Source organism: Salmo salar, chromosome 26 (assembly GCF_965601325.2).
Source record: "Salmo salar chromosome 26, fSalSal1, whole genome shotgun sequence".
NCBI lineage: Eukaryota > Metazoa > Chordata > Actinopteri > Salmoniformes > Salmonidae > Salmo > Salmo salar.
In genome coordinates, this window is record NC_138316.1 from 32281395 (window position 1) to 32303234 (window position 21840).

The 21840-nt window shown below is 41.4% G+C and overlaps 1 protein-coding gene across 1 annotated transcript in view; it reads left to right on the plus strand.

Annotated features, from left to right (window-relative positions):
• The window catches only part of LOC106593220 (protein unc-13 homolog C), a 171348-nt gene that overhangs the window by 117097 nt on the left and 32411 nt on the right, over positions 1 to 21840 (plus strand). Inside the window, exons 24-28 of the mRNA XM_045708288.2 lie at positions 5253 to 5341; positions 5501 to 5641; positions 11950 to 12073; positions 13949 to 14008; positions 15184 to 15264. Of these exons, the coding sequence (XP_045564244.1) occupies positions 5253 to 5341; positions 5501 to 5641; positions 11950 to 12073; positions 13949 to 14008; positions 15184 to 15264 (495 nt within the window). The remainder of the gene's footprint in view (positions 1 to 5252; positions 5342 to 5500; positions 5642 to 11949; positions 12074 to 13948; positions 14009 to 15183; positions 15265 to 21840) is intronic.

The window sequence follows — 21840 nt, forward strand, 5'->3', positions numbered from 1 at the left end:
GGGGTGTTCTGTGCGTTTACTTGATCGATAATATCAAAAAGATGGCGAATGTTATCTGAAGAGTATCTGTCTCTAATAAATCCAGTTTGGTCCGCTTTTATTATTTTGGGAAGAAGAGTGTTTAGTCTTTTGGTGAGCAATTTGGTAATTATTTTGTAGTCGAAATCCAACAAGCTTATGGGCCGGAAGGACGAGCAGGATAGAGGGTCCTTGTCTTTTTTGAGCAACACTATAATGCGAGCTGTGTGCATTGAGTCTAGGAGAACTCATCCAGCATTGGCATGAAAATAGGGCTAAGCTAGGGCCAAAAAGCTTTGTAGAACTAACTCTCTGGGGAATCCATCTGGGGTAACTTATATTTAAACTTATTCGTACATAATGTTGCTGCTGCCGTCTTATGAAGATAACTTCCAAACTGTGATTACTCACCCCGAACTGTCAGAATCCTTTTTTTCCTTTAACGAGCCCGACGTGAATGACATATTGCTTTTCCGGGAATAGGCCCAGATCCCCGTCATTTGCGTGAAGAGAAGGCAGAGAAAAAGGGGCCGGAGGGCAGGCTGCCTTCTGAAAATTTGTAGGCGATCAAATAAACCCCCACTGCCTTCCATTCTGCTAGCAAACGTGCAATCTTTGGAAAATAAAATCAATGACCTACGCGGAAGATTAACTACCAACGGGACATTGAAAACTGTAATATCTCATGCTTCACAGAGTCGTGGCTGAACGACGACATTATCAACATACAGCTGGCTGGTTGCTGTATCGGCAGGATAGAACAGTGGCGTCTGGTAAGACAAGGGGCGGCGGACTATGTATTTTTGTAAATAACAGCTGGTGCACGATATCTAAGGAAGTCTCGGGGTTTTGCTCGCATGAGGTAGAGTATCTCATGATAAGCTGTAGACCACACTATGTACCTAGAGAGTTTTCATCTGTATTTTTTGTAGCTGTCTACATACCACCACAGACTGAGGCTGGCACTAAGACAGCACTCAATGAGCTGTATTCCGCCATAAGCAAACAGGAAAACGCTCAGCCAGATGCGGTGCTCCTTGTGGATGCAGGGAAACTTAAATCGGTCTTACCAAATTTATATCAGTCAGAAAGTCTTTAGTCATTCTAAATGATGCTGTCTGCCCCGCTGTTCTCTTTTCAGTACACCCTGGAATACACAGACAGGCCCTGTAGATGTTATATCCCAAATTACACCCTATTCCCTACAGACATTAGTGCACTACTTTTGACCAGTGCCCATAGTGCACTACATAGGGAACATTTAGGAGTGTCCTCTCCTCCTGACATGGTACTGCAGAGGCATCCAGTAATGGGGGGACGGTGAGCCAGACACAACATGTGCTTCGTGTACTAAGCATGTACTTGACTGACTATCAGAGAGTTGAGTTGGGAGGCTGGGTCCTGTGAGCTGACTGAGTGACGAAGAGACAGTCACACCCAGATAGATTAGATCTCCCCTCTAAAACACATTCAGAGGGTTGGGGATCTATCTGTCTCCACCAAACCTGCTCTAAAACACATTCAGAGGGTTGGGGATCTATCTGTCTCCACCAAACCTGCTCTAAAACACATTCAGAGGATTGGGGATCTATCTGTCTCCACCAAACCTGCTCTAAAACACATTCAGAGGGTTGGGGATCTATCTGTCTCCACCAAACCTTCTTGCCCTAAAACACCTTTATGCTGCCTCCCGAATGGCACCCTATTCTCTACAGAGTGCACTACTTCTGACCAGAGCCACTATATAGGGAATAGGGTGCCATTTGGGACACTTCCTTAAAGTGGCTGTTGCCCCCCTCCATGGCATGACACACCCATACCCTCACGCCCATCCTATCCACCCATCCCTCCCTGTCTCATCCAGTCTGAACTCTGTCCTCCTTCATGCCAGAGAGACTGACATAGGCTGCATCTCAAATGGCACCCTATTCCCTTCATAGTGGACTACTTTTGATCAGAACCTTATGGTCCCTAGTCAAAATGAGTGCACTATATTGGGAATAGGGTGCCATTTGGGACACTGACATATTGATGTAGTGAAGTAATGATGCGTTGGCATAGGGCCATGTTCAGGGTTGAGAACTCAGAACCTGGTGTAAATCATTCATTGATGTCAATGAGAGACTCAACATGCAAATATGTTTGAGTTATGAGATCAAGTCAGATGTCAAGTCAGAATTCCGCCCATAGTAATGTAGTGATATAGCACCCTATTCTTTACAGTGCACTACTTTTGACCAGAGCCATACAGTGAGGGAAAAAAGTATTTGATCCCCTGCTGATTTTGTACGTTTGCCCACTGACAAAGAAATGATCAGTCTATAATTTTAATGGTAGGTTTATTTGAACAGTGAGAGACAGAATAACAACAAACAAATCCAGAAAAACGCATGTCAAAAATGTTATAAATTGATTTGCATTTTAATGAGGGAAATAAGTATTTGATGGTGGGGATGGTGTTCTTGGGGTCATAGGCAGCATTCCTCCTCCTCCAAACACGGCGAGTTGAGTTGATGCCAAAGAGCTCCATTTTGGTCTCATCTGACCAAAATCAGTGTTGGTGATATAATGGAGATGAATAGTGTTGGTGATATAATGGAGATGTATAGTGTTAGTGATATAGTAGAGATGTCTAGTGTTAGTGGTATAATGGAGATGTATAATGGAGATGTATAGTGTTGGTGATTTAGTGGAGATGTATAGTGTTAGTGATATAATGGAAATGTATAATGGAGATGTATAGTGTTGGTGATATAATGGAGATGGATAGTGTTGGTGATATAATGGAGATGTATAGTGTTGGTGATATAATGGAGATGTATAGTGTTGGTGATATAATGGAGATGTATAGTGTTGGTGATATAATGGAGATGTATAGTGTTAGTGGTATAGTGGAAAGGTATAGTGTTAGTGATATAGTAGAGAGGTATAGTGTTAGTGATATAGTAGAGAGGTATAGTGTTAGTGGTATAATGGAGATGTATAATGGAGATGTATAGTGTTGGTGATATAATGGAGATGTATAGTGTTGGTGATATAATGGAGATGTATAGTGTTAGTGATATAATGGAGATGTATATTGTTGGTGATATAATGGAGATGTATATTGTTGGTGATATAATGGAGATGTATAGTGTTAGTGATATAATAGAGATGTATAGTGTTAGTGATATAATGAGATGTATAGTCGAGATGTATAGTGTTGGTGATATAATGGAGATGTATAGTGTTAGTGGTATAATGGAGATGTATAATGGAGATGTATAGTGTTGGTGATTTAGTGGAGATGTATATTGTTAGTGATATAATGGAGATGTATAGTGGAGATGTATAGTGTTAGTGATATAATGGAGATGTATAGTGTTAGTGATATAGTAGAGATGTATAGTGTTAGTGATATAATGTAGATGTATAGTGTTAGTGATATAGTAGAGATGTATAGTGTTAGTGATATAATGTAGATGTATAGTGTTAGTGATATAATGGAGATGTATAGTGTTGGTGATATAATGGAGATGTATAGTGTTGGTGATATAATGGAGATGTATAGTGTTAGTTATATAATGGAGATGTATGGTGTTAGTGATATAATGGAGATGTATAGTGTTACTGATATAATGGAGATGTATAGTGGAGATGTATAGTGTTAGTGATATAGTGGAGATGTATAGTGTTAGTGATATAATGGAGATGTATAGTGGAGATGTATAGTGTTAGTGATATAGTGGAGATGTATGGTGTTAGTGATATAATGGAGATGTATAGTGTTACTGATATAATGGAGATGTATAGTGGAGATGTATAGTGTTGGTGATATAATGGAGATGTATAGTGTTACTGATATAGTGGAGATGTATAGTGTTAGTGATATAATGGAGATGTATGGTGTTAGTGATATAATGGAGATGTATAGTGTTACTGATATAATGGAGATGTATAGTGGAGATGTATAGTGTTGGTGATATAATGGAGATGTATAGAGTTACTGATATAATGGAGATGTATAGTGGAGATGTATAGTGTTGGTGATATAATGGAGATGTATAGTGTTACTGATATAATGGAGATGTATAGTGGAGATGTATAGTGTTGGTGATATAATGGAGATGTATAGTGTTACTGATATAATGGAGATGTATAGTGTTGGTGATATAATGGAGATGTATAGTATTACTGATATAATGGAGATGTATAGTGGAGATGTATAGTGTTAGTGATATAATGGAGATGTATGGTGTTAGTGATATAATGGAGATGTATAGTGTTACTGATATAATGGAGATGTATAATGGAGATGTATAGTGTTGGTGATATAATGGAGATGTATAATGTTAGTGATATAATGGAGATGCATAGTGTTAGTGATATAATGGAGATGTATAGTGGAGATGTATAGTTTTAGTGATATAATGGAGATGTATAGTGTTAGTGATATAGTGGAGATGTATAGTGTTAGTGATATAATGGAGATGAATAGTGTTAGTGATATAATGGAGATGTATAGTGGAGATGTATAGTGTTAGTGATATAATAGAGATGTATAGTGGAGATGTATAGTTTTAGTGATATAATATAGATGTATAGTGGAGATGTATAGTTTTAGTGATATAATATAGATGTATAGTGGAGATGTATAGTGTTAGTGATATAATGGAGATGTATAGTGTTAGTGATATTATGAAGATGTATAGTGTTACTGCTATAATAGAGATGTATAGTGGAGATGTATAGTGTTAGTGATATAATTGAGATGTATAGTGTTAAGTGATATAATGGAGATGTATGGTGTTAGTGATATAATGGAGATGTATAGTGTTAGTGATATAATGGAGATGTATGGTGTTAGTGATATAGTGGAGATGTATAGTGTTAGTGATATAATGGAGATGTATGGTGTTAGTGATATAATGGAGATGTATGGTGTTAGTGATATAATGGAGATGTATAGTGTTAGTGATATAATGGAGATGTATAGTAGAGATGTATAGTGTTAGTGATATAATGGAGATGTATAGTGGAGATGTATAGTGTTAGTGATATAATTGAGATGTATAGTGTTAAGTGATATAATGGAGATGTATGGTGTTAGTGATATAATGGAAATGTATAGTGTTACTGATATAATGGACATGTATAGTGTTAGTGATATAATGGAGATGTATGGTGTTAGTGATATAATGCTGTATTGATGTAGTAGCTAATGATGGTCATCTCCCTGCCTGTTACTGTTGCAGCTGGATGCTGAGGCCAGTGAACTACTGAAGGAACTGCAGAACAAACTCAACATCGTGCTGGATGAGCTCAGTGCAGTCTTCGGCTCCAGGTGTGTGTGTGTGAGGGGGGGGGGGGGGGGTGTTGGTGTGTGTGTGTGTATCTGTGGTCTGTGGCCTGTGTGTATGTGTGTATCTGTGGTATGTGTGTGTCTGTGTGTATCTGTGGTATGTGTGTATCTTTGTTAACCCTGTGTTATTTCCCTGTCCAGTTTCAAACCGGTGATTGAGGACTGTGTAAAGCAGATGAACCAGGAATTAGTCCAGATGAAGGGGAGTGCTGCAGGGAAGAGCAACGCTGCCATGGACGCTGAGACTGTCCTCAGACCACTCATGGACCTCCTGGATAAAAAGTAGGTCCCTATAGGCATATTATCAGCTGGCTTAGAGGTTAGTATGCAGTAGCATATCCATTTATCTCCTGGATAAATAGTAGGTTTCTGTTTACACCCTTGAGTTAACATTAAGGTAACCAGTTAGCCAAGAATTGAGAGGGTTGGGTTAGTAACCCGTTATTTGAGAGGTTCGTAAACCCTCATGCAACTCCTGGATAAAAAGTAGGTGTTTGTTTTCACCATGGAGTTACTGAGGATTCATATTGTGACTCAGTAGGTGTCTGAATGCATGTGGCCGTTATCCTAGAGGTTGTAGCTTTGGGTTAGTTAACCAGTTAACCTAGAGGTTGTAGCTTTGGGTTAGTTAATCAGTTAAGCTAGAGGTTGGAGCTTTGGTTAAGTTAACCAGTTGTCCTAGAGGTTGTAGCTTTGGGTTAGTTAATCAGTTACCCTAGAGGTTGGAGCTTTGGGTTAGTTAATCAGTTAAGCTAGAGGTTGGAGCTTTGGGTCAGTTAACCAGTTAGCCAATAAGTTGGAGCTTTGGTTAAGTTAACCAGTTGTCCTAGAGGTTGTAGCTTTGGGTTAGTTAACCAGTTACCCTAGAGGTTGTAGCTTTGGGTTAGTTAATCAGTTAAGCTAGAGGTTGGAGCTTTGGGTTAGTTAATCAGTTACTCTAGAGGTTGTAGCTTTGGGTTAGTTAACCAGTTACCCTAGAGGTTGGAGCTTTGGGTTAGTTAATCAGTTAACCTAGAGGTTGTAGCTTTGGGTTAGTTAACCAGTTACCCTAGAGGTTGTAGCTTTGGGTTAGTTAACCAGTTACCCTAGAGGTTGTAGCTTTGGGTTAGTTAACCAGTTACCCTAGAGGTTGGAGCTTTGGGTTAGTTAATCAGTTAAGCTAGAGGTTGGAGCTTTGGGTCAGTTAACCAGTTAGCCAAGAAGTTGGAGCTTTGGTTAAGTTAACCAGTTGTCCTAGAGGTTGTAGCTTTGGGTTAGTTAATCAGTTAAGCTAGAGGTTGGAGCTTTGGGTCAGTTAACCAGTTAGTCTAGAGGTTGGAGCTAGAGGTCTGCATGGGACTGATGTATTCATCCTGCTCCCGCCCGAACCCACAGATTTTCATATCGCACCCGCCCACACCCGCTGGCTTTATGTCTGACTCTCACCTGCTAGAGCAGGAGCTGGTCCGGAACCCAACTGTAGTCCTGGAATGTTATTTTAGGCACAGGCCTATGTGACGACGCAGATCACATGCAGTAGCCATGATCGCAGCAATTTTGCAACCTATAAGCAATATCAAAATGCACAAAAATAACAAAGAAATAGGTTCATTTCTTGGTCGCGGGAAGATGGGTGGGATGAGGAATTTTTGTGTGTGGGGGGTATTGTTCTCCCTGCTCTGCTGACAATAGTTTTTTGGTGCACTAACAGTGATGGTAAACAATATATATATATATATATATATATATATATATATATATATATATATATATATATATACACATCTCATACATCTCCAAAATATATATATATAAATCGTTTTTTAATTGTGATTGATCAGGGGTTGCTGCAGCACACTTGATCTTGCACGCCCAACTGGAAGAGGAGAGGGAGGCTACTTAACTTCATGCAGCGAATTCTGAGTGTGTGAATAATGCAACGAAGATGTGCTTTTAATACAGTAGGTAGGTTAAAGCATACAAAGCAGAAAGACGAGCGTTTCCAAATAATCTGTGGGACAACAAAAACATTTCAATCCAAAAATTGTCTGATCTGGCCGCCCGCTCCCAGCCGCAGCAAGAAAAATGTCCACCGCCCAGCAATGATCTCTGTCCGGACCCGATCTCTGATCCCTGCAGCCCTCTAGTTAGAGCCTTGGGTTAGGTAACCAGCTAGCCTACTACAGGGTTCCCCAACTCTCGGGCCTATTGGCCCCCCCAATTTTTCTGAGCAAAATAATAATAATAATAACATTAATAATAATAATTGTGGAAATCTGTTCCAAAGTATTCCCTCACATAATAGAGATACAGGTAACTGCCAAAATAAAGGAAACACAAACATGAAGTGTCTTAATAGGGTGTTGGGCCACCACGAGCCAGAACAACTTCAATGCACCTTGCATAGATTCATAAAGTGTCTTAATAGGGTGTTGGGCCACCACGAGCCAGAACAACTTCAATGCACCTTGCATAGATTCATAAAGTGTCCAGAACTCTATTGGAGGAATACGATACCATAATAATTTGGTGTTTTGTTGATGGTGGTGGTAAACGCTGTCTCAGGCGCTGCTCCAGAATCTCTCATAAGTGTTCAAATGGATTGAGATCTGGTGACTGAGAAAGCCATGGCATATGGTTTACATCGTTTTCATGCTCATCAAACCATTCAGTTACCACTTTTGTCCTTTGGATGGGATCATTGTCATATTTTGGGGGCAAAGCCATGGTAACCAAAATAATGGCCAGCCAATCATTTTTATACATGACCCTAAGCATGATGGGATGTTAATTGCTTAATTAACTCAGGAACCACAGCTGTGTGGAAGCACCTGCTTTCAATATACTTTGCATCCCTAATTTACTCAAGTGTTTCCATTATTGTGGCAATTAGCTGTATATGTGATTGTATACAAACGTAAGCAAGGTTTGATATTATTATGTTTCAGTTAAATATTGTATCTGTTTTAGCTAGTTGCGGCCAATTTGCAGTCTACAAATGATTTGTAATAATGTTCCGGCCCCCTGACCATCAGCTCAAGAGTCTAGTTGATGATCCCAGTCCTAGTAGGTGTCACGACTTCCGCCGAGGTCGGTCCCTCTCCTTGTTCGACGTCACCGGTCTTCTAGCCATCACCGATCCACCTTTCATTTTCCATTTGTTTTGTCTTGTTTTCCCGCACACCTGGTTTGCATTCCCTCATTACTCGTCTTGCATATAACCCTCTGTTTCCCCCCATGTTGGTGTGTGGAATTGTTAGGTGTAAACGTATGGGTACTCCAGGCTGGTTTGCGACGGGTAATTGTAACCCATGTGCGTTTAGTTTTCTGAGTGCCGTGCTTTGTTCGCCTCAATAAAGGGCTCCGTTTGCTACCCATTTCTGCTCGCCTGCGCCTGACTTCCCTGCAGCCAGTTACGCACTCCCTTACAGTAGGTCTATAGTAGGTCCATGCTGTGGAAAGGCAGGATGATATGGCTCTATTCCACATCATAATGAGTCAGTCTGGAGGTGTTATGGATACACTTGATTCAATATCAATACTGATGTTACCACTTCTCCTGCAGTAGAGGATCACATACACAAAAATCACACACACACACACACACACACACACACACACACACACACACACACACACACACACACACACACACACACACACACACACACACACACACACACACACACACACACACACACACACACACAGGCAATGAAAAACATGTAGGTGTTTTTATGTGTGTGTACGAGCATCTGTGTGTGTTATTTGTGTCCCTTTGAATTTAGTTAGGGTATGTGTTTCTCCGTGTATTTAGGTGTGTGTGAGTGCTTGCATGCCTTTGTGCATTTGTTATTGTTGTAGGTGTTTCTCTACTTCAGAGTGGTAACATCCATATTGATATTCAATCCAGTACTCAACAGGGAGCTAGCTGTATGTATTCCAACATTATCTTGTAGGCTATCTTCTCTACTCTGACATCCATCCCTGAAAGAGAGAGTGTGTGTGTGTGTGTGTGTGTGTGTGTGTGTGTGTGTGTGTGTGTGTGTGTGTGTGTGTGTGTGTGTGTGTGTGTGGTGTGTGTGTGTGTGTGTGTGTGTGTGTGTGTGTGTGTGTGTGTGTGTGTGTGTGTGTGTGTGTGCGCATAAGCTGTGTGATTCTCTCTCAGACACTCACGGCAACATCGAGGCCAATGGGGTATTACTGTAGAATCTTCTTAATAATATGCAAAACGAAATCCTCAGCCAAGGCTTTCCATTCGCTGAGATTATCACGTGAAGCTGATGCATTTATTCCACATATCATGGCTTTTTGAACTTCACCCATGATTGTGTTTGATCCTGTTGTCTTCCTATAGGCCCTGTGACGTATGTGGCTTGTAACGTCTGTAACGTTGTTAAAGGGACATTTCATTCATAAATTAAAGTTTGTCAGATGTTTTCAGACCTCTAAAGTAGTCTAATTTCTAGATGAAAGCACATCCCACGACATCAGTTGTGTAAATCCAGCTATACGCCTTCATCACAAATAAATTGAAAAGATAAGCACTGTCTAATTCCCTGTTTTTCCTGGTTTACTCTATTCTTATCTTTGGGCTGGAGGCATATAGCTGGATCTACACAACAGATGTCGTGGGATGGGGTTTCATCTTGACATTAGACTACTATAGAAGTCTCAAAACATCTCAAAAACGTTGATTTGAAAGTCTAATGATTGTGTTTCTGCTGTGGTTTTACATCTGACTTAGACTGTTGGCTCTGCTGTCTCTGTCTCTGTCTCTGTCTCTGTCTCTGTTCCGCTCTGCTCTGCTCTGCTCTGTCTCTGTCTCTGTCTCTGTCTCTGTCTCTGTTCCGCTCTGCTCTGCTCTGCTCTGTCTCTGTCTCTCTCTGTCTCTGCTCTGTCTCTGTCTCTGTCTCTGTCTCTGTCTCTGTCTCTGTCTGTATCTGTCTCTGTCTCTGTCTCTGTCTCTGTCTCTGTCTCTGTCTGTATCTGTCTCTGTCTCTGTCTCTGTCTCTGCTCTGTCTCTGTCTCTATCTCTGTCTCTCTCTGCTCTGTCTCTGTCTCTCTCTGCTCTGTCTGTCTCTGCTCTGTCTCTCTCTGCTCTGTTCCGCTCTGCTCTGTCTCTCTCTGCTCTGTCTCTCTCTGCTCTGTTCCGCTCTGCTCTGTCTCTCTCTGCTCTGTCTCTGCTCTGTTCCGCTCTGCTCTGTCTCTGTCTCTCTCTGCTCTATCTCTCTCTGCTCTATCTCTCTCTCTCTATCTCTCTCTGCTCTGTCTCTCTCTGCTCTGTCTCTCTCTGCTCTATCTCTCTCTGCTCTGTCTCTCTCTGCTCTGTCTCTCTCTGCTCTGTCTCTCTCTGCTCTGTTCCGCTCTGCTCTGCTCTGTCTCTGTCTCTGTCTGTATCTGTCTGTATCTGTCTCTGTCTCTGCTCTGTCTCTGTCTCTGTCTCTATCTCTGTCTCTCTCTGCTCTGTCTCTGTCTCTCTCTGATCTGTCTCTCTCTGCTCTGTCTCTGTCTCTCTCTGCTCTGTTCCGCTCTGCTCTGTCTCTCTCTGCTCTGTCTCTCTCTGCTCTGTTCCGCTCTGCTCTGTCTCTCTCTGCTCTGTCTCTCTCTGCTCTGTTCCGCTCTGCTCTGTCTCTCTCTGCTCTGTCTCTGCTCTGTTCCGCTCTGTCTCTGTCTCTCTCTGCTCTATCTCTCTCTGCTCTGTCTCTCTCTGCTCTGTCTCTCTCTGCTCTGTCTCTCTCTGCTCTGTCTCTCTCTGCTCTGTCTCTCTCTGCTCTGTCTCTCTCTGCTCTGTTCCGCTCTGCTCCGTCTCTGTCTCTGCTCTGTTCCGCTCTGCTCTGTCTCTGTCTCTGTCTCTCTCTATCTCTCTCTGCTCTGTCTCTCTCTGTCTCTGTCTCTCTCTGCTCTATCTCTCTCTGCTCTGTCTCTCTCTGCTCTGTCTCTCTCTGCTCTGTTCCGCTCTGCTCTGTCTCTCTCTGCTCTGTTCCGCTCTGCTCTGTCTCTGTCTCTGTCTCTCTCTATCTCTCTCTGCTCTGTCTCTCTCTGTCTCTGTCTCTCTCTGCTCTATCTCTCTCTGCTCTGTCTCTCTCTGCTCTGTCTCTCTCTGCTCTGTCTCTCTCTGCTCTGTCTCTCTCTGCTCTGTTCCGCTCTGCTCTGTCTCTGTCTCTGTCTCTCTCTATCTCTCTCTGCTCTGTCTCTCTCTGTCTCTGTCTCTCTCTGCTCTATCTCTCTCTGCTCTGTCTCTCTCTGCTCTGTCTCTCTCTGCTCTGTTCCGCTCTGCTCTGTCTCTCTCTGCTCTGTTCCGCTCTGCTCTGTCTCTCTCTGCTATGTCTCGCTCTGCTCTGTCTCGCTCTGCTCTGTTCCGCTCTGCTCTGTCTCTTCTCTGTTCCGCTCTGTCTCTATCTCTGTCTCTGTCTCTCTCTGCTCTGTCTCTCTCTGCTATGTCTCGCTCTGCTCTGTTCCGCTCTGCTCTGTTCCGCTCTGCTCTGTCTCTTCTCTGTTCCGCTCTGCTCTGTCTCTATCTCTGTCTCTGTCTCTCTCTGCTCTGTCTCTCTCTGCTCTGTCTCTCTCTGCTCTGTCTCTCTCTGCTCTGTCTCTGCTCTGCTTTGCAGTTTGATTTTATTTGCAAAGATCTGTGAGAAGACGGTGTTGAAACGAGTCCTGAAGGAACTGTGGAAGATCGTCCTCAACACTATTGAGAGAATGATAGTCTTACCTCCTCTCAATGACCAGAATGTAAGATGTTATGTTATACACACCAAACACACACACACACACACACACACACACACACACACACACACACACACCACACACACACACACACACACACACACACACACACACACACACACACACACACACACATCATTCCGCCTCTCAATTGCCAGACTGTAAGATGATACTGTATATATAAACACACATGCACGCACACACACACACACACACACACACACACACACACACACACACACACACACACACACACACACACACACACACACACACACACACACAACAACAACACTGAGAGACAGATAGTCCTCACACCTCTCAATGACCACTGTAAGACATGAAACTATTCTAACCATGATGGGAGAACCTCTTACACTGGGGCAGGAGTAGGTAGCTGTGGTTCTGGAGTGCTACAGATACTGAAGTGTTTACTTGCCCCCAGCAGGCACCAAATGAGATAATTGGCCAATATCAGAGCTGGGCTAAATTCTACCTACTGTACCTGGTCTCCCAGGACCGAAACAAAAAACGATCTAATGGAAAAATCACTACAGTACAGTATCTGCAACATTCCATGACCAGGGTTGCCTACCTCTCTACCTCTGGCTGGAATATCCTCTAGTCTGTCAATGCGCACACACCGACACACTCCCACACACAAATATGTACAAAACACAGACGCACCATAGAGGATATTTACAAAGTTAGGACAAGATGGTGTCTCCTCTCTTTATGTGTCAGTCATGCAGGAAATGTTAGTGAAGCCTGGATAGAGGAATGAAAATCCAAACCTGCTTTTCCAACAAGCAACACTGACAAGGCTGACAACACCCAGAAGGGATGTTCTCAAACACACACACACAGTCTTGTATAACTAACCTTGTGGGGGGACACAATTCTGTCCTGATCAAAATTCTATTTTCCCTAACCCCTAATCACAACCCTAACCTTTACCTCAAAATCTAACCTTACCCCTAACCCTAAACTTAATTGTAACCCTAACACTAATTCTAACCTTAACCCTAAACCCCCTAGAAATAGCATTTGACCTTGTGGGGACTAACAAAATGTCCCCAGTTGGTCAAAAGAAAATGTTTTACTATTCATGTGGAGACTTCTGGTCTAAACATGCCCACAGACACTTCTGGTCTAAACACGCCCACAGACACTTCTGGTCTAAACACGCCCACAGACACTTCTGGTCTAAACACGCCCACAGACACTTCTGGTCTAAACACGCCCACAGACACTTCTGGTCTAAACACGCCCACAGACACTTCTGGTCTAAACACGCCCACAGACACTTCTGGTCTAAACACGCCCACAGACACTTCTGGTCTAAACACGCCCAAAGATACTTCTGGTCTAAACACGCCCACAGACACTTCTGGTCTAAACACGCCCAAAGACACTTCTGGTCTAAACACGCCCACAGACACTTCTGGTCTAAACACACCCACAGACACTTCTGGTCTAAACACGCCCACAGACACTTCTGGTCTAAACACGCCCACAGACACTTCTGGTCTAAACACGCCCACAGACACACACACACACACACACACACACACACACACACACACACACAGACACACACACACACACAGACACACACACACACACACACACACACACACACACACACACACACACAGACACACACACACACACACACACACACACACACACACACACACACACACACACACACACACACACACACACACACACACACACACACACAACAACAACACCAATGAAAACAATATCCTTTACAGTACCACCTTCATGTTTGCTTTCACATTATATTCCGTATGTAAGTGCTTCAAAGGTGTATATATAGAGTATAACCCTGTCTGTCTTTTCTCCTCACAGCAAGGAGCCCAGATGATTTTCAGTGCTGCCAAGGACCTGGGACAGCTATCCAAACTCAAGGTAGGTCTGGGGCACACCATGAGTGTGTGTATGTGTGAGAAATAAAGAAAGAGAGAAAGAGAGAATGAGTGAGAGACTGTGTTAAAAAACAGAGTTTAATAGGCAGTTCTGGGTTTTTGCAATCTCTAGTCCGTCACTAGTCCCACACAGTACACAACATACGTCCTCCAGAGCAGTAGATCTGTGTTAGTTGGTTAGTTCACATAGTGATTACATCCAGATTGAGGTAATCTCTGCTAAAACAGCCCTCTCCTACCCTAGTCATGCAACTCCACTTCATGCTATAAACCCATGACTAAACTGGTCAAATCTTCATCATATTACGTAATCGTGGTTGCTTTCCAATCCGTCTGTAACACAGATGAACTGTTTTTAATGAAGTCCCTGTATCTCTACTCCTACATTAAAAGATCTTCCCACAGTTACACTCTTTGATCACAGTCACTAGTCTCATTTCATGTTCCAAGATGCACAGCAGAAAGATAGGGAGACAGTATTGTCTCTGTGATGCGCCATGGTTGAGCAGCAATTTGCAAGCAACTGTACTGTCGCTGTCTGTACTGTTTTTCTGTGTTCTCCTGCTGAATCAAATGATCAGATCTCACAATGTGTTTACCATCTCAGGAACCACCATAATAATACACTGTAAAGGGGTTGCCATGAATTTGACAGTAGTTTACAGGCAGCTCGGTGGCAAGTAAAATTATGTATTTTATATATTACAGTACGCCTCAAAATATGTTAATGAGCAAGGAACAACTATACCATGCACCCACTACTGGTCAAAATGTTTTTGGCGCTCCAAAGATACGGTACTGTATTCTGGGTGGAATTACATTACCATTTGAAATACAGCAATTTTGAAATACAGCAATTTTCCCACAATGCTCCATCATTTTTACTGTTGATAATACCTAAAATTAACATATAAATTACAGTTTTCCATTACAATGTACATAGCAATCTTATCATATGCAAACATCTGAAATGTAATCTGGCTGTGTGTGTGTGTGTGTGTGTGTGTGTGTGTGTGTGTGTGTGTGTGTGTGTGTGTGTGTGTGTGTGTGTGTGTGTGTGTGTGTGTGTGTGTGTGTGTGTGTGTGTGTCCTCTCTAAGAAGAATGTTATGGAAACATTTATTAATGAATCTATCTCTTTCTATTCTCTCCTGTCTAGGACCATGTGATCAGAGAGGAAGCCCGTAGCCTGACACCAAGACAGTGTGCAGCCATGGACCTTGTCCTTCCCACCATCAAGGTAATGGAGAGCTCTCGCTGTATCTATCCATCCCTCTCTCCCCCTCCATCTGTCTCTCCCTTTACCTAAAGGATAGTTGTAGAGTGGTGACTGTTTTAACAGGGTAGTAGGGTTGTAATGAGAGTTTACCTAAAGGATAGTTGTAGAGTGGTGACTGTTTTAACAGGGTAGTAGGGTTTTAATGAGTTTACCTAAAGGATAGTTGTAGAGTGGTGACTGTTTTAACAGGGTAGTAGGGTTGTATTGAGAGTTTACCTAAAGGATAGTTGTAGAGTGGTGACTGTTTTAACAGGGTAGTAGGGTTGTAATGAGTTTACCTAAAGGATAGTTGTAGAGTGGTGACTGTTTTAACAGGGTAGTAGGGTTGTAATGAGAGTTTACCTAAAGGATAGTTGTAGAGTGGTGACTGTTTTAACAGGGTAGTAGGGTTGTAATGAGAGTTTACCTAAAGGATAGTTGTAGAGTGGTGACTGTTTTAACAGGGTAGTAGAGTTGTAATGAGTTTACCTAAAGGATAGTTGTAGAGTGGTGACTGTTTTAACAGGGTAGTAGGGTTGTAATGAGAGTTTACCTAAAGGATAGTTGTAGAGTGGTGACTGTTTTAACAGGGTAGTAGGGTTGTAATGAGAGTTTACCTAAAGGATAGTTGTAGAGTGGTGACTGTTTTAACAGGGTAGTAGGGTTGTAATGAGTTTACCTAAAGGATAGTTGTAGAGTGGTGACTGTTTTAACAGGGTAGTAGGGTTGTAATGAGAGTTTACCTAAAGGATAGTTGTAGAGTGGTGACTGTTTTAACAGGGTAGTAGAGTTGTAATGAGTTTACCTAAAAGATAGTTGTAGAGTGGTGACTGTTTTAACAGGGTAGTAGGGTTGTAATGAGTTTACCTAAAGGATAGTTGTAGAGTGGTGACTGTTATAATAGGGTAGTAGGGTTGTAATGAGTTTACCTAAAGGATAGTTGTAGAGTGGTGACTGTTATAATAGGGTAGTAGGGTTGTAATGAGAGTTTACCTAAAGGATAGTTGTAGAGTGGTGACTGTTTTAACAGGGTAGTAGGGTTGTAATGAGAGTTTACCTAAAGGATAGTTGTAGAGTGGTGACTGTTTTAACAGGGTAGTAGGGTTGTAATGAGTCTACCTAAAGGATAGTTGTAGAGTGGTGACTGTTTTAACAGGGTAGTAGGGTTGTAATGAGAGTTTACCTAAAGGATAGTTGTAGAGTGGTGACTGTTTTAACAGGGTAGTAGGGTAGTAATGAGAGTTTACCTAAAGGATAGTTGTAGAGTGGTGACTGTTATAACAGGGTAGTAGGGTTGTAATGAGTTTACCTAAAGGATAGTTGTAGAGTGGTGACTGTTTTAACAGGGTAGTAGGGTTGTAATGAGAGTTTACCTAAAGGATAGTTGTAGAGTGGTGACTGTTTTAACAGGGTAGTAGAGTTGTAATGAGTTTACCTAAAGGATAGTTGTAGAGTGGTGACTGTTTTAACAGGGTAGTAGGGTTGTAATGAGAGTTTACCTAAAGGATAGTTGTAGAGTGGTGACTGTTTTAACAGGGTAGTAGGGTTGTAATGAGTTTACCTAAAGGATAGTTGTAGAGTGGTGACTGTTTTAACAGGGTAGTAGGGTTGTAATGAGAGTTTACCTAAAGGATAGTTGTAGAGTGGTGACTGTTTTAACAGGGTAGTAGGGTTGTAATGAGAGTTTACCTAAAGGATAGTTGTAGAGTGGTGACTGTTTTAACAGGGTAGTAGGGTTGTAATGAGTTTACCTAAAGGATAGTTGTAGAGTGGTGACTGTTATAATAGGGTAGTAGGGTTGTAATGAGAGTTTACCTAAAGGATAGTTGTAGAGTGGTGACTGTTTTAACAGGGTAGTAGAGTTGTAATGAGTTTACCTAAAGGATAGTTGTAGAGTGGTGACTGTTTAACAGGGTAGTAGGGTTGTAATGAGAGTTTACCTAAAGGATAGTTGTAGAGTGGTGACTGTTTTAACAGGGTAGTAGGGTTGTAATGAGTTTACCTAAAGGATAGTTGTAGAGTGGTGACTGTTATAATAGGGTAGTAGGGTTGTAATGAGAGTTTACCTAAAGGATAGTTGTAGAGTGGTGACTGTTTTAACAGGGTAGTAGGGTTGTAATGAGAGTTTACCTAAAGGATAGTTGTAGAGTGGTGACTGTTTTAACAGGGTAGTAGGGTTGTAATGAGTTTACCTAAAGGATAGTTGTAGAGTGGTGACTGTTTTAACAGGGTAGTAGGGTTGTAATGAGAGTTTACCTAAAGGATAGTTGTAGAGTGGTGACTGTTTTAACAGGGTAGTAGGGTAGTAATGAGAGTTTACCTAAAGGATAGTTGTAGAGTGGTGACTGTTATAACAGGGTAGTAGGGTTGTAATGAGTTTACCTAAAGGATAGTTGTAGAGTGGTGACTGTTTTAACAGGGTAGTAGGGTTGTAATGAGAGTTTACCTAAAGGATAGTTGTAGAGTGGTGACTGTTTTAACAGGGTAGTAGGGTTGTAATGAGAGTTTACCTAAAGGATAGTTGTAGAGTGGTGACTGTTTTAACAGGGTAGTAGGGTTGTAATGAGTTTACCTAAAGGATAGTTGTAGAGTGGTGACTGTTTTAACAGGGTAGTAGGGTTGTAATGAGAGTTTACCTAAAGGATAGTTGTAGAGTGGTGACTGTTTTAACAGGGTAGTAGGGTAGTAATGAGAGTTTACCTAAAGGATAGTTGTAGAGTGGTGACTGTTATAACAGGGTAGTAGGGTTGTAATGAGTTTACCTAAAGGATAGTTGTAGAGTGGTGACTGTTTTAACAGGGTAGTAGGGTTGTAATGAGAGTTTACCTAAAGGATAGTTGTAGAGTGGTGACTGTTTTAACAGGGTAGTAGGGTTGTAATGAGAGTTTACCTAAAGGATAGTTGTAGAGTGGTGACTGTTTTAACAGGGTAGTAGGGTTGTAATGAGTTTACCTAAAGGATAGTTGTAGAGTGGTGACTGTTATAATAGGGTAGTAGGGTTGTAATGAGAGTTTACCTAAAGGATAGTTGTAGAGTGGTGACTGTTTTAACAGGGTAGTAGGGTTGTAATGAGAGTTTACCTAAAGGATAGTTGTAGAGTGGTGACTGTTTTAACAGGGTAGTAGGGTTGTAATGAGTTTACCTAAAGGATAGTTGTAGAGTGGTGACTGTTTTAACAGGGTAGTAGGGTTGTAATGAGAGTTTACCTAAAGGATAGTTGTAGAGTGGTGACTGTTTTAACAGGGTAGTAGGGTAGTAATGAGAGTTTACCTAAAGGATAGTTGTAGAGTGGTGACTGTTATAACAGGGTAGTAGGGTTGTAATGAGTTTACCTAAAGGATAGTTGTAGAGTGGTGACTGTTTTAACAGGGTAGTAGGGTTGTAATGAGAGTTTACCTAAAGGATAGTTGTAGAGTGGTGACTGTTTTAACAGGGTAGTAGGGTTGTAATGAGAGTTTACCTAAAGGATAGTTGTAGAGTGGTGACTGTTTTAACAGGGTAGTAGGGTTGTAATGAGTTTACCTAAAGGATAGTTGTAGAGTGGTGACTGTTTTAACAGGGTAGTAGGGTTGTAATGAGAGTTTACCTAAAGGATAGTTGTAGAGTGGTGACTGTTTTAACAGGGTAGTAGGGTAGTAATGAGAGTTTACCTAAAGGATAGTTGTAGAGTGGTGACTGTTATAACAGGGTAGTAGGGTTGTAATGAGTTTACCTAAAGGATAGTTGTAGAGTGGTGACTGTTTTAACAGGGTAGTAGGGTTGTAATGAGAGTTTACCTAAAGGATAGTTGTAGAGTGGTGACTGTTTTAACAGGGTAGTAGGGTTGTAATGAGTTTACCTAAAGGATAGTTGTAGAGTGGTGACTGTTTTAACCTGTTGGGTCTAGGGGGCAGCATTTGCACGTCTGGATAAAAAAAATGTACCCGATTTAATCTGGTTACTAATCCTACCCAGTAACTAGAATATGCATATACTTATTATATATGGATAGAAAACACTCTAAAGTTTCCAAAACTGTTTGAATGGTGTCTGTGAGTATAACAGAACTCATTTGGCAGGCAAAACCCTGAGACATTTTCTGACAGGAAGTGGATACCTGATGTGTTGTATTGACTTTAAACCTCTCCCATTGAAAAACACAGGGGTTTAGGAATATTTTGGCACTTCCTATTGCTTCCACTAGATGTCACCAGCCTTTACAAAGTGTTTTGAGTCTTCTGGAGGGAGATCTGACCGAACAAGAGCCATGGAACGGTGATGTCCCATTAGACACCTGGCGCGCTACTTCATGTTGGGTACCCTCGTTCCAATACGTTATAAAAGGCTATGCATTCGTCCACCTTGAATATTATTCATGTTCTGGTTAAAAAAGGCCCTAATGATTTATGCTATACAACGTTTGACATGTTTGAACGAACGGAAATATATTTTTTCCCCTCGTTCATGACGAGAAGTCCGGCTGGCTTACATCATGTGCTAACGAGACGGAGATTTTTGGACATAAATGATGAGCTTTTTTGAACAAAACTACATTCGTTATGGACCTGTGATACCTGGAAGTGACATCTGATGAAGAGAATCAAAGGTAATGGATTATTTACATAGTATTTTCGATTTTAGATCTCCCCAACATGACGTCTAGTCTGTATCGCAACGCGTATTTTTCTGGGCACAGTGCTCAGATTATTGCAAAGTGTGATTTCCCAGTAAGGTTATTTTTAAATCTGGCAAGTTGATTGCGTTCAAAAGATGTAAATCTATAATTCTTTAAATGACAATATAATATTTTACCAATGTTTTCTAATTTTAATTATTTAATTTGTGACGCTGACTTGACTGCCGGTTATTGGAGGGAAACGATTTCCTCAACATCAATGCCATAGTAAAACGCTGTTTTTGTATATAAATATGAACTTGATAGAACTAAAAATGCATGCATTGTCTAACATAATGTCCTAGGAGTGTCATCTGATGGAGATTGTAAAAGGTTAGTGTATCATTTTAGCTGGTTTTATGGTTTTGGTGACCCTGTCTTTGACTTGACAAAACATTACACACAACTCTTGTAAATGTACTGTCCTAACATACTCTAAATTTATGCTTTCGCCGTAAAACCTTTTTGAAATCGTAAAACGTGGTTAGATTAAGGAGATGTTTATCTTTCAAATGGTGTAACATAGTTGTATTTTTGAAAAATTTGAATTTTGACATTTATTTGGATTCAAATTTGCCGCTCTTGAAATGCACCTGCTGTTGATGGAGTGCACCACAGGTGGCACGCTAGCGTCCCACCTAGCCCCAAGAGGTTAACAGGGTAGTAGGGTTGTAATGAGAGTTTACCTAAAGGATAGTTGTAGAGTGGTGACTGTTTTAACAGGGTAGTAGGGTTGTAATGAGAGTTTACCTAAAGGATAGTTGTAGAGTGGTGACTGTTTTAACAGGGTAGTAGGGTTGTAATGAGTTTACCTAAAGGATAGTTGTAGAGTGGTGACTGTTTTAACAGGGTAGTAGGGTTGTAATGAGAGTTTACCTAAAGGATAGTTGTAGAGTGGTGACTGTTTTAACAGGGTAGTAGGGTAGTAATGAGAGTTTACCTAAAGGATAGTTGTAGAGTGGTGACTGTTATAACAGGGTAGTAGGGTTGTAATGAGTTTACCTAAAGGATAGTTGTAGAGTGGTGACTGTTTTAACAGGGTAGTAGGGTTGTAATGAGAGTTTACCTAAAGGATAGTTGTAGAGTGGTGACTGTTTTAACAGGGTAGTAGGGTTGTAATGAGAGTTTACCTAAAGGATAGTTGTAGAGTGGTGACTGTTTGATCAGGGTAGTAGGGTTGTAATGAGAGTTTACCTAAAGGATAGTTGTAGAGTGGTGACTGTTTTAACAGGGTAGTAGGGTTGTAATGAGAGTTTACCTAAAGGATAGTTGTAGAGTGGTGACTGTTTTAACAGGGAAGTAGGGTTGTAATGAGTTTACCTAAAGGATAGTTGTAGAGTGGTGACTGTTTTAACAGGGTAGTAGGGTTGTAATGAGAGTTTACCTAAAGGATAGTTGTAGAGTGGTGACTGTTTTAACAGGGTAGTAGGGTTGTAATGAGTTTACCTAAAGGATAGTTGTAGAGTGGTGACTGTTTTAACAGGGTAGTAGGGTTGTAATGAGAGTTTACCTAAAGGATAGTTGTAGAGTGGTGACTGTTTTAACAGGGTAGTAGGGTTGTAATGAGTTTACCTAAAGGATAGTTGTAGAGTGGTGACTATTTTAACAGGGTAGTAGGGTTGTAATGAGAGTTTACCTAAAGGATAGTTGTAGAGTGGTGACTGTTTTAACAGGGTAGTAGGGTTGTAATGAGAGTTTACCTAAAGGATAGTTGTAGAGTGGTGACTGTTTTAACAGGGTAGTAGGGTTGTAATGAGTTTACCTAAAGGATAGTTGTAGAGTGGTGACTGTTTTAACAGGGTAGTAGGGTTGTAATGAGAGTTTACCTAAAGGATAGTTGTAGAGTGGTGACTGTTTTAACAGGGTAGTAGGGTTGTAATGAGAGTTTACCTAAAGGATAGTTG